The 14,415-nt window shown below is 34.9% G+C and overlaps 1 protein-coding gene across 1 annotated transcript in view; it reads right to left on the reverse strand.

Annotated features, from left to right (window-relative positions):
- Positions 1 to 1,283: 1,283 nt before the first annotated feature.
- ROBO1 (roundabout guidance receptor 1) overlaps positions 1,284 to 14,415 on the reverse strand; it is a 1,249,229-nt gene continuing 1,236,097 nt past the window's right edge. Inside the window, 3 exon segments of the mRNA XM_037833720.1 lie at positions 1,284 to 2,806; positions 4,040 to 4,236; positions 10,939 to 11,247. Of these exon segments, the coding sequence (XP_037689648.1) occupies positions 2,792 to 2,806; positions 4,040 to 4,236; positions 10,939 to 11,247 (521 nt within the window). The 3' untranslated portion in view covers positions 1,284 to 2,791.

Consider the following 14,415-nt stretch of genomic DNA (forward strand, 5'->3'; position numbering starts at 1 on the left):
GTGGGGATTGCCTGTGTGCTATGAATTTGAGTCCATAAATATAACAATATCTTGTATTGTTTTTGGAGATTACAGAGTCCATGTCACATACATTAGCTTATGAAGTCATGACAATAGCTCCATGAGGTAGGTATTATCGAATTTACAGGTGAAGTACCTGAGACTTAGAGGTTAAATAAAATGCCCAGGGAAACAAAGCCCATGACAAAAGTTGGGCTCAAACCCAGGCCCTATGATACAAATTATGAGAATGTACAGATAATTTGTATGTATACCATATATTGTAAATCATAAGAGAGACAGCAACATGTACAGTCAAGACATCAAGGGAAAGAGAAGAATTAGACCATCAAACATGTTCCTCCATTTTTTTCTTTGAAATAGCTTGGAAATTGAGTTCTTGATCTATGGACCTTCCATCTCTAGCTACATGCTAGTGATTGCTTCATTTTTGTAAAATTCAATTTCAAATTACACCATTTATTTCAATTTTTCAAATTCTCATAAACCCCAAATTTAGGTAAAGAGAAAAATATGTGTCATTGGGAAAAAAACAACAATAAAACTTCATTAAATTCCATAGCTCTGGGCATTTCCAAGACATGCTGCCTACCCCCCCACCCAAAGTTGAATATTTTAATATACTAACTGTAATTTAATGAACCATAATGGGTAACCTGGCATATGAAAGGTATTGCATCTTAACAGGTTTACATGAATTTGTAACATGAAGGCAGACAGTTACTGATATAATTTTCTTGTTGACAGAACATAGGTGGTCTAAACTTTACAAATCATATTTATCATAGTGGAATCCTGATATTTTAGTAATAGGTAAACTGAAATTAAGAGTCACATACATAAACATTTTAGTACACCTAAATACTAAAGTTAATTCTGATCAAATGACTAACATTTAGGTTTTGATTCATCTTACATCTTTAATTTCTGAGGAGTAAAATGGACTCTTCCTCACAAATAAGACCAGTTTTTTATAATTTTTACTCATCTGGTAATATTACAGTGAAATGTTAAGACAGCAAGACTTTGTGATTATGGAATAAATTTGATCAGCACATGATGGAAAAAAAGAAATCAACACAAGAAAGAATGATGTATTTGAGAACATTTTTAATAAATAATGTGACAAAATTATTTTTTCTGATTATTGGATTTTCAGTATGCAAAATTATGGCTAAAAATAAGAGGCTTCTTACATGAACATAATGAAAACATTAATCACATGGATTGTTCCCTTAGTACTGCACATCCTTTCTATGTAACTCTTCAAATTATCTAAATGAACACATTTAGTTTTTGGTGAACACCAGCCATTTTTTTTTTTTTTTTTTTTTTGCGGTTCAGTTTTGTTTGGCTTTGTTTTCCAGTGGGGCCAGGACTGTGTGTGAATAAGTATAATTTTTTTTTGCTTCAAATAGCACCAATTATAAAGTCAATGAAATTTATAGAATGACAAAAAAAGGATCATACAAATCTACAGTCTGAGGGCATTATTTGGCAATTCAAAGAAAGCAGTGCCTCTATTGGAGCTTATAAGAAAATCTTGTAAGTTTCAACTTCGGCCACAACAAACTTGAACTTTTTTCTTCTTTAAGTCCTGGAAAAGTAAGAACTGTTCAGTTCATGGCCCACAATAAAGTATGCACGTTACTTCACCACCTTTCATCATTCAAATATTCCAAATACAAACACAGAGCATTAACAAAACAGGTTAAAAACACTTCTCAACATTTTTTCAATATGACAAAAAAGGTTAATAGTTACATGGTTTACAAATAAAGTTTAGTGATTGTGCTTTTAAAACAAAAAAAAAAAAAAAAGATTAAAAACAGTGCATTACAAAAAACAAAAATAAAAGAAACTTCCTTAAGTGGCACTTCTGAAAGTTGAACTGACACTACCAGAAGAATTTTGGGCCAGTTAAGATAGGATGTCCTTATTCAATTGGTCATTAAAAACATCCATTTGTTTGTAATATGTATTTATTTATAATTGCTTTTCAATTGAAAAATAGAACAAGGTTTTTGCTAGGCTTACTTATGACATTGACTAGACAACCAGAAATCCAACTGGCTTACCCCTACTTATCCAAAGTACATTTCCAATAAGAATATACTTTAATGGTTGAAATGAAAACAAAATAAAGTACCACTGGGGGATGTAAAGAGATATTTACAAGGTATTGTACTCCATTCCAATTATTGTGGTTTTTTGCATTTGCTATATTTTTAGTTTATTCCAGCAAAGGGTGGTATGAAAGATTGATTTTTAAAGTCATGGAAAAATGAATTATGTTTTAATTTGCATTAGCAGTTGGTTATAGAAAGACTATACATTGAGAGCCCTTGGCATGAGGTTAATTGATCGACTTCACATCTTTGATCAACATTTTGCTGTAAATTGGCTTGGTATGTAAGCAATGCAATGCCATATCTCAGGGGCAAAATGCAAAAGAACCATTCTGTTCTCTTATGTTGGCTGATGACTGAAATATGAAATCAATATACTTCTCTTGCCGGACATAAGGTGTGATGGTTTGTTCCAACAGTGAGAGGGGGATTAGGGAGGTTCTTTGTAGGGACGAGGACCAAACAACAACAATAACAACCCAATAAAATTTTAAAAATGGTATTCCAATAAGAGGAATAAAAACGACAATTTGTACACTCTGATTGCACTGAACATTTTATCTGGCGTCATGTGTCATCAGACCAGAGGCATCTTGAGTGATAATTTTCACATTAGATCTCACAAGCCTCTCTGGTTGTCTTCAGCTTTCAGTTTCCTGTAAGAGATAAAGTATAGTTAATTTTTAAAATAAATCTTGGAGGATTAACTTATGTTTTATGTATTCATTCTTACAGCTTAACGTTTTTTCATACATTCACTGGCATACATTGAAAAATGCTCATGGCAATTAATTCGTTTGTCAAGTATATTTGGTTTTAATAGTAAATCCAACAGTTCTCCAACAAGTATTAAACTGATCCCCATGGTGCCTCAGTGTTGAGAGTCAGGTGCAGGGGAGACAGAGGCAGGAGTGGTGAGTTCTCCACTCCTTCCACACCAACCCAACATTACAACTTGAAGTTTTATTGCTTTTCTATTGGAGTTATCTGTAATGATTTTTCTTCCTACAAAAGGGCTTTTCTACTTTAAAAAAAAAAAAAATTGCAAAACAACTTCTCTAACAGTGTTTGCAGGAGGAAAGTCTTACTACAAATCTCAAAATCAAAATTCATTGTGCTTCATAGGAAATTCAAGGAGACATAACTATCATTTTTCACGTTCTGGTTTAAAAAGAAAGCTATAATTGAACACTCATTCAATAATCTACTTGAAATTAAATATATCTCTAAGAAAAGAAATGTTACTCAACTTTTTTTTAATCAAATGGAAAAATACAGCCTTAGAAAATGGGAGGTGACTTTGTAATATATGATTCACTATCACCTATGTCTTGTATCACTATCCATCGATTCCAGCAAGAGAGAATATATTTGACTTGAGTGTTCTCCTCCATTTGGGAAGGTCAGTATCAAAGATAAGCTTCATATTTTCAGAAGAGTGAAGATGAAAGACAGTTGGCCAAATTGCCCAAATTAACCCTGGTGATCACTACAGTGACAGATAATACAGGCAGAATAGAGCCTCACTCACATCATATAACTCTGTCACCCCATTGGGTTTTAATAAACTACTAAAACACTATGGATTATAATTTATGTAGCTCAGTAGTTCGTATTTCCTAAGATGTTGTTTGCCTTACAGAATTCTCATCTGAAAATTTGCAGATGACTATGTACCATAGGTCGAAGAAGAGACAGTTATAAACATTAAAACTTTTTGGAAAACATTTCAAGAAAAACATTACTTCTCAGTGTTTTAGTTTTGAGAAGCACTGGCACTAGGGTGCTAAGAAGTTTGTGATGAAATAATAGTTTTGAAGATTGTTAGATAATCTTAGCTTAACAACTAGGGTCCAATATTGGAAAACTCAGGGGAAAAATCATAATACCTCCAGTTCTTCATTATTATCTTCCCCTCTTTCATATCCTCCGAGAACTTGCATTTCTGCAATATTTCTTCGACCTACGTTTGCTTGTTCTCTTTGTCTGCTTCCTGATCCTCTTGATGACATTGAGCTTGAGGAACTAGGGTCTCTTGGATTATTTGATGTTGGAAACGTAGGTCTACAGTAAGGTAGAATATCCTCTGTGTAATGAAATATAATGAATTCATGTGAAACCACGGTATACCTTCAATGTATAAAGCATCACTCATTAAGTCTATTTAAATTCTGAGTGGGAAAGTGTCAGTAATCTTTAGAGGAATAAATGAGAACATTTTATTAATGTAATGAATAATGCAGCACTTTCTTTGGAATATGAAAATAACAAGCCTTGTTGTTTTCTTGTAGTGGTTGGGGATTTAGAGTGATTCCACTAATTATTGGGAACAAAGTATAATGCATGGGGAAAAATACTATTAAAGGAGGTAAACCAAATCCATGGGCTCAAAATAAAATAGATTAAGATCTGGAGTCAGACTTGGCTTCAAGTTCTATCATTTACTATGTGATCTCAGATTATTTTAGGTTACAGTATCCTCTTTCTTAAAGAAACAATAGAATCTCTACCCAAATGAGCTCCTGGTGTTAACATGAAAATAGATGTTAGTGAAATCTCTATGCAATCTATAAAGGCTTATTACAAGGAATTAGTAGAAACAAGCCCAATTTCTAGAACCACCAAAGCAGAGCCAAGTCTGACTTCACTGCCTGGACACATAGAGGTCAACCACCATCTCGATATCTAATTTACATTATAGAACCTTGGATCTCACAAATCTACCATCATTGCTGTCTCAAAGCATAAGGCATTCTAGTTTACTGTCATTTCCTGAATCTCTATCTCCATGCTGATTTAAATTTGGTTCTGCTTCTACTGATGCATTGTTTAACAAGGTAGCTTCTCTCCAAAGCCTGTCTACTCTACACTTTAGACACTAATCACTTAAAAAAACTAACTCTTCTACATGCTTTTAAAAAAAATACTTCCTCCACAATTCACATGGCCTAAATGCAGCCCAATTTTCACCAAAGTTCTTTCTAATGGAGAGACAGGGAGGGAAGATCTGCCTATAGCTCAGCAATGCCAGTTTCAAATCATTGCTCCTCCAACCTTGTGCAAAAACATTCTCCTACAGTGAGGCTCAAGCCATCAGCCCATGCAGCCTGTATAGTCAGTCCTCCTGGTTGGCACCTCATTCCTTCTATTTCACTAACCACAACTTTCACTCCTGATAACAGTCCTCACTCACAGGGGATTTCACAGTCCATGTGAATGACAGCTCTTGCAACCTAGTTTCATAGCCCTTGATCTCCTGTAATCACCTTCTCTCTACTCTTCTTTCCCTGCTTCATCAACCCCTTTCTCCTTATTGGCTTTGGTTTTTACCAAACTACAACATGATACATCTCTCCCTTGCTAAAAACATTGCCCTTAAGTCTATCTGCTACATGAATCAATAACTTCTTTCTCTTTTCCTTGATCAGCCAAGCTTCTTAGAAAGCAATTTGGAATCAATATTCGTAACTCCTATTTTGCAATCTACTTATGTCCACATTATTAGAATAAGTAGAAAAGTCACTGTTGACTTTGATATTGCTAAAATTTTTCAGTCCTTATGTCTCTGAAACTTTCTCTACCCTTAATCTGGAAATCACTGTCAATCTAATCATTATTATTCCCATAGCTTCTGGTTCTCTTTTCTTCCTGGCCAATCTTCTACAGATGTTTCATATATAGTCTTTCTTTTATTTTTTTTATTTTTTTAAGATCAGTTAGTTCACAGAACAATCATGCAGAAAGTACCATGTTCACATATACCACCCTCACCTCACACCTACAGTTTTCCCAATTATTAACATTTGTATGAGTGCTATACATTTTCCTTAGAAGCAAGATTTATTATATTAACTGTAGTCCATAGTTTACAGTAGGGTTCACTCTTTGTGTTGTACAGTACTACTTTTAAAAAAAAATTTATCATATTAAATATGCACAACATAAAATTTTCTATTTTAACCACTTTCAAGTATATGATTAAGTGGTATTCATTCCATTCAGAGTGTTGTGAATGTAACACTATCAATCACCAGTACTTCCATCGTCCCAAACTGAAATATTATACCAATTCCCCACCACCAAATTCCCCACCACCATATCCACCTCTGATAAACTGTATTCTAATTTGGGACTCTATGAATTTGCATATAATAATTATTTTATAGTAAGTGAGTATGCTGGTTTGAATGTATTATGTCCCTCCCGAGAAAAAGCAATATTCTTTGATGCAATCTTGTGGGGCAGACATATTAGTGGGGATTAACTTGGAATGTTTGGATTAGGTTGTTTGCATGGAAATGTGCCCCAGCCAACTGTAGGTGATAACTCTGATGAGATATTTCCATGGAGGCGTGGCCCCACCCATTCAGAGTGGGCCTTTATCAGTGGAGCCATATAAATGAGCTGATGGGCAGAGGGAACTCAGTGCAGCTGTGAGTGACATTTTGAAGAGGCACTACAGCCAAGAGGACACTTTGAAGAAAGCACAGGAGCTGCAGATGAGAGACAGTTTGAAAACGGCCATTGAAAGCAGACTCTTGCTCCAGAGAAGCTAGGAGAGGACAAATAACTCAAGTGCAACTTAGAGTGACATCTTTGAGGAACTGCAGCCTAGAGAGGAACATCCTGGGAGAAAGCCATTTTGAAACCAGAACTTTGGAGCAGATGCCAGCCACGTGCCTTCCCAGCTAACAGAGGTTTTCCGGACACCACTGGCCATCCTCCAGTGAAGGTATCCAATTGTTGATGCATTACCTTGCATACTTCATGGCCTTAAGACTGTAACTGTGTAACCAAATAAACCCCCATTTATAAAAGCCAATCCATTTCTGGTGTTTTGCATCCCGGCAGCATTAGCAAACTAGAACAGTGAGATTATACAATATTTGTCCTTTTGTGTCTGACTTTTTCCACTCAATTTTATGTCTTTCAGGTTCATCTATGTCGTGGCAGCTATCAGAACTTCATTCCTTTTTACAGCTGAATAATATTCCATTATATGTAAGTCCCACATATTGTTGATCCATTCATTTGTTGATGGAAACTTGAATTGCTTCCATCTTTTGGCAATTGTGAATAATCCTACTATGAACATCCAATAGATCATCAATAAATAGTTCTGGATGAATGCATGAATGGATTTAACTACCATTTTCATCATGATGAATCACTAATTTAAATTTCTAAGTCCTGAACTATGCCCTGAATTGTAGGGTCCTACAGTCAGCCTAACTGAACAACTCTTGAATGTCCTTCAAACTCAATATGCCCAAAATTGACCTCTTTGCACCAACTCCCCTAAGTTTCCTGCCCCCTCTGTATTTCCTATCATAGCTAATGATATCACCAATCAAGACACCCAAGGTAGAAAACTGGAATTATTTTTGATTCATTGCTGCCTTCCAATAATCTTCCTTTATGTGTGTTCTTTCTACACATTCAAACAATTAATAGGTAATACTGATGCTAACTCTGAAAGATTTCTTGAATTTTCCCAACCACTTATCCCTCCTCCATTAGCCTGTTTTATATCTCCTTCATCTCTTGTCTAGGGGTTGCAAACATTTAACAATTCACTGCCTCTTGAGCTATTCTGCTCTAAACCATCTTTACTCAGCTACCTTTCTCTGATCGCTGCCACTTACAGAATAGCTCTACTTTGCATGATCAATAAGCTCTCTACAATGTAAACTTATATTTACTTCAAGAACTTCATCTTACATTTACCTAAAGAGCCCATCTTTATGAATTAGCACAATTGAATTTTTTACAGTTTCCTCAATGTACCTTAAAGCTTTTCATGCTGATTTCTCTGCTGTAACAATCTACTTTCATATCCAAACTAAATTCCATTGGTCCTTGAACACTCAGCTTATGTGTCAATTCTACCAGGAAATATGAAGAAGTCTTCCTAACATTTCCCCTCCCACAAGACTGAACTAACTGTCCTCCTATGGACTTTCAAGTATTGTTGTACTGTGAGGGTTATACAGAATCTGAAAATAACATAGACAGATAATCATCTTTTTATCTCTCCTTCTACAGGATCCTTTAGGTTAAGGTTCATACTTACTCATAAATCCCAGAGCTTAGTACAATGCTTAATACCACAGAAGGTGGTTGATAGATATTGAAATAAATTGAACTATTTGAGGTAAATGTCAGCAAAAAGATCAGACATCCCGGTCTAGAAGACCACTCTCTTTAATTAAAAATCACTATTCATTACACATGTACATTGGGCTGCCTCTTTCATTAACGATAATGTATACTGAATAATGAAGGTGAAAATTATAGCAATGCCTAAAAATGATAATTTAATAACAAATATATAAAGGGTTATGGTTCAAAGAAGGGTTTGGAAAAGCAGCAGATATAAAGTAATACTTTATCAGTATATCTCAAAGTGCTCCATGGAATAGAGTTCCTTGTTTCTAGATTAAAGGTTCTAGTCTTAATTCTTTAGTTAGAAATATCTTTATTTCTAGTAAAGGACAACTTATTAGATTTCTGAAGATTGTTAAAAACATTTCATCTCTTTGTTCTGATTCTACATACACAAAGATTCTTCCAAGTTTGTAAAATTTTCTCCTGAAGAATATCACCTACTTTAGAGGAAGCTTTTGAGCAAGAAATTAGTGCATGTTTTCAGGCCAGATGTAAACTCCAAGAATTAGGTCATGACATTCTACTCATAGATCACTACTTGGAATATAGTTACCATGAATCAGAAGTTTAAAACTATGGCTTAACTGTAAAAGTGAGCTAAGGTTTTCAAACTTTGGATTATGGCTAGGTCATCCAAGTATTTGTGGTAACACAATGGAAGCATCTGTCTGAAACACACAGCTTTATTCGTCACTTCACTACTGAGTCCTTGCCTAGAATTCAGGCTTCAATCACAGAGCAAAATGAAACTACCTTCTATGTTGAAAGGAATTTAGGTAATGACAAGATGCCCATAATAAACAGAACAATAGAATGATGTCATCTTTCCAAAATGTAACTATTAAAGTACAGTAAAGTGCCCCTAAAGCCTTCTAAGTTTCATACCCTTATCACTCTTTCTGAATCCTCCATGAATCATCTTCCTTTATGTGTGTTGTTTCCTTTCAAGTAGTTTCTTTTCCTTAGTCTATAATATAAGTCAAATCCCCTAAACTAAAACATTTCTACTGATTTTGCCTTCCTGTTCAACCCTATCCAGAACTTTCCTTTGCTAATCACCTCCCTTCCACAATTTGCATTCACTTTTCAACCCCCTAAAATCTGGCTTTTATTCTGACTTCTGTACAAAAAATAGTGTTTTGAGTCCAACCAAGAATATATTGCAACATCCTTGTCCTTTTTTCTGGGTTAAAATCCAACTTTCACTTTTGTGGCTTTTTATAGTTCTTCCTTTCTTAAAAATTCCTCCTCCGTTCTTTCTAGGATGCTATTTTCTCTAGCTTGGATATCCTGATTATTTTATCTTTCTGAATGGGTTCATTTCCATTTCCTTTACAGAAAGTTGATCCTTGGTCTGGCCTTTAAAAATAATCATCCCTGCCAGAGATGTGCTCGAGCCAGCTTATACAGTCTAACCAGAGCCAAATGTGCCCATCTCTTCTCAATGGAACATTAATTAATTTCATATTAGAAGCTTGAAATCAACCACAGTGGGAGTATTTACACCATGAAAATCAGCAAACAGCTACAAATCAGTGTTTCGTTTTGTGTTCTTCTCTAAGAGAGTTGACTATTAAACATTACTAGCATATCACTGCTGATAATTTAGCCTTTGTGAGTAAAATAATCATCATTTCAGTTTTGCTTTTTCTAAAATCCACTTCTCTACTCAAGAGTTTAAGCATAATTCTCTAAATTCTTACTGATTTTCTTCATATCAGTGCTTCTTGATAGCACCTTAATCCACTCAAGACTGAAATTATTTTCCCCATGAAATTTATCCTTTTCCCTGATTTTTATACATTAGTTAATTGTATTCTACTAGTTATATAAGGTCACATAATCAACACCTGAATAACGTTTTTTTTTTTTTGCTGTCTTAATTCTATTATTTCATTTTACCTTTCTCCATAGAAAAGGCCACCAAGTCCTATTGCTCTATCTCTGAAATGTCTGTGCAGGCTGTTCTCTCTTCTTCATTCACTCAACTATTTTAATTAAGTGCTTTCATATTTTACACCTAGATTATTTTTTAATGTTCTGTTACTTTTCTCTACCTGATTCCAGTCTCTTCCTTCACTATGCAGTGCTGCCAGTTATTTTTCTAGAACTGCTGCCAGTTATTTTTGCTTGCTCAAAACTCTTTGATGGCTCACCACTGTCCATATCATGAATCCCAAACTCTTTAGAATAGTATTCCAGGTCTTCCCAATGTAGCCCCAACCACTTTTCCTGTTTTATCTTTCACCACTTGTACCTGGTCCTATATATCCTATTATACAGCCAAACTGGAAACTAGTTTTCACCAAACATATTCACTTTCACACATCCATGTCTTTTTTCACCTACTTCCTTTACCTGATATGCCCTTCTCCCTGTTTAACCTGTTGAAATCATGCTTTTTGTTAAAATCCAAATCAAACAGCACCTCCCCAGGGAAGTCTTGTGTAATGACACCTTTTGGAATGAATTGTATTAAAATCTTTTGGGTACACACCTGTCTTTTTCCATTAGAGAGGAAACGTCTCAATTTTACCAACTTTCATATGGTCATATGAAGCCTATCCACGTGCCCTGCAAACTCATGTTCAGTCTATATTTAGACCGAATAAGTGAGTACCTTGGATGAGATGAGTCTTTGCTGGTGGAGGGTCACGTTTTGCTGACTTGCTTACTCGTCCTTTCCCATCATTTTGTGGTTCCTGTGCTTCTCTGGGATCGCCTGGATTTGTTCGCATGTCAGCTACTTGTCTTCCATCTAATATGTCTCTCCCCTTGTAATTGCCTCCTTTTCTATCTGGTGGTCTGTCTGTTCTTCCTTCTGCAGAAGGAAGCTTTGGCACCACTACGGGTCGTACCTCCAGCTGTGCCTTGGATTGGACAGTGGGTGACTTTATAGCAGGTGGTGGCACTGGAGGAGGTGGAAGATCTGCAAAGAAACATTAAAAATGCTGTAACAGTCTACCATTTATAAAATCATCAAACATTAATATTATCACTGGAGTAACATTCAACTGAGATACTCATAACTTAAATGAGCTTAAAAAAAAATAGAAGGAAACCAAGGAATTAGAAGCCCAACAATTTTAATCCACTTCCTTTGTTATCTAGCATAGAATTACTGAATCATAGGGCTGGGACATGGAGATTACCTAGTCTTGGGGTAGCTAATACTGGCATCTGTGCTGTCACTTCCCCCTTCCAACCATGACAGACCTTGCTAATTGATTCAGTATAATGTTGCTGGTTCCAAACACATTTAGACAATCACTTCAAATTGACTGAGGCTGCCACTTGAGTTGAGACTTATTTGCCATCTCTTATCTAGCCTAAATCCCTTCTCATTTTTCAGATGAGGAAGATCAAGAACACAGACCTTAAGTTATTTCCCAATTTCAAAGTTAGATATGACCAGAATTTGGATGAAGGCCCTTAGTTTCTGAACTTATAATTGAATGTTCTTTATACTACTTCAATCTATTGTATGTTTATAATCCACCATTCATTGACAGAATCTCTCCACTCTGCATATGTACCCAGAGTTTTTGAATCAGATAATCACTGGCATAAATAGATGTCAATTTCTTATATTTTATGTATCTTCATAAAATACATTCATATATATGTATATATGTTATATATTATGTAGCATATATTACATATTCTATAAGCTCTTGCACAATTTAATGTCAATATTTTAGCTCAGTTTTAGAATGTCAATTGGAGGGGGCCTTTGGAATATCCAAACAGCTGTCCAGCAGGCAACTATATATAAAATCTAAATATCAAGAGAGGTCAAAACAGAGATTTGGGATTTATCGACATAGTTATATATTTTTAGTCATGTCTTTAGAAATGGTAATGTCTTCACATTTATAGGGTAATATCTATTGATGAAGTAAATCAGTGAAAAAGGATTTACAAAATATTTGTTAAATTCTTAGTATTATAACATTAATCTTAAGATCTTTTTAATCATATCTTTATTATATAATATGATAAATATGATAAATATGAATATGTAGAATCTTAAGCTCTTAAAGACAAATGATATACAATTGCTTGGTAAAAAAATACAGAAGTACCTGAGGGTTTATACTGGAAAGTACAACCCTTCATGTATCTCCCACCTCCATGCCAATCCCTCAATATTGATTATTCAGGGGTAATCAGTTTGAATAGTTTTCTATATAGATATCCAGAATATTTTATGCACATAAAGCAGGGTTGCCAATTCACAAAACTCCAGGGAACACAGTTCACATCACCTACTATATAAATGGCCATACACCTGGGACTGTCCACAGGGCCTGCCTGCCCAGCCAAAGGTCGTGGCTTGACAGGAAGTACCACACACACATACAGTCCTTTTTCATTAATAAATGGGATTTTTAACTTAACAGTATAGTTGTGTGCATACTTGTAGAAGTGCATACAGACCTACCTCTTTGAAAAGGTTGCATAATGTGCCGTTTTGTGGATATATGATTATTTATTTTGACAATCCACACTGAGAAATATAGAGGTTTCCAGATATCCTGCTATTATTGATAATGATTCATTGACTATCATTTACATATATCAGTATGAGAAACTCTTGAACATTAAAATTGCATCTTGGAACTTTACTACAATAGCAAGTTAAAGGTCCTTAGGAAGCATTCGGTTTTAACTTAGTGTTTATCATATATATCACTAGTAAGTAAGCAAATAAATATATAACTTTTATATATATATGTATGTGTGGCCCAGTTTTCTAAATTGAGATACTCACAATAAATTCACCCCTTTTAAGTATTCAATTCAGGGTTTTTTTAGTATATTCACAAGCTTATTCACCCATCACCACTATCCACTTATGGAACATTTTCATTAATCCATTTGCAGTTACTCCCCATCCCTCTCCCCCAAGTCCCTGGAAATCATTCACTAATCTCTTTTCTGACTCTGTAGATTTATTTCCTTATTCTGGGCATTTCATATAAATGAGATCACACAATACATGGCCTTTTGTGCCTGACTTTTTTCACTTTTACTTTTATATATTTTAATAAAGAATGTACTGTTTTCTGTCCCACAAACAGCCATACTTTATGTGTCAAAATTAGGGCATTTGAGTTCATCGGATCGGCAGTAAGCTTGGGCTGCCATCTTCCAGCTGATTTACTTAGGACCCCATTATTATTAAAGCCACAAAGTAGTCAAACTTTTACTTGCATTATTTTGTTGTTAGCTTTCATGACTCACCATGTTCTAGTTTCACAGTACTAAAATGCCTCAACACATCAGCTAAAATGGTGGCCCAAATTACAGCCAACAGCACTGATTTTGCCCTGATCCCACAAAATCAAAAGTCTTTTTGTGTCTTACAATATAGAGTGTCATTGTCACTTGTGCATGATTTTTCTCTTTTACCAACTACTTCGATGGATTTTTAAAAATAGTACTTAAAAAAAAAAAAACTATCTTGAGAGTCCTCCCATATTTTCTACTTGTTTATTAAAGACATCCAAAAGGAGAGAGTTAGAAGACACTGTACTGAGTATCCTAAAGCCAAGAGACCCAGGGCCAAGTTCAGACCAAACCTGGTACTGGTAAGAAGAGGAGGAGAAAAGTCTAATTCAGAGCATACCTGGAAGCAGAAGTATGTGAACACAGGCTCATTTGTGCACTACCTGCTTACTTTAAACTTGAATGTGCTTGCAAACACAGACTATCAGGAAAATGACAACTGCCAATGTCATCAAATCCCAACATGTCTAGGCTTATCTGGAATCAAATATGCTGACTGCCACTTTCAAAAAGTCAAAGAAATCTTATGACAATTTATTACCATATGTTTTAATAGGTGCTATCCATAACACAGGTAGAAAAGAAGAGAATGCAATGGTAATTTTAAGAGTTAAGACTTCATGTATATAATGGTTCCTGTATCTTATTGACAATTAGAGGAAAATGCTGGCAGGTTTGATTTCTCATGCAAACACATTGCAAAATTAATTCTTTTTTAGGTATTACAAAATAATTACCAAATCAAGCCAGGGATTATCATAGTATAAACAATTTTATATTTCATATAGTGATAACTGATACTTTC

The sequence above is a fragment of the Choloepus didactylus genome, chromosome 1 (assembly GCF_015220235.1).
Source record: "Choloepus didactylus isolate mChoDid1 chromosome 1, mChoDid1.pri, whole genome shotgun sequence".
NCBI lineage: Eukaryota > Metazoa > Chordata > Mammalia > Pilosa > Megalonychidae > Choloepus > Choloepus didactylus.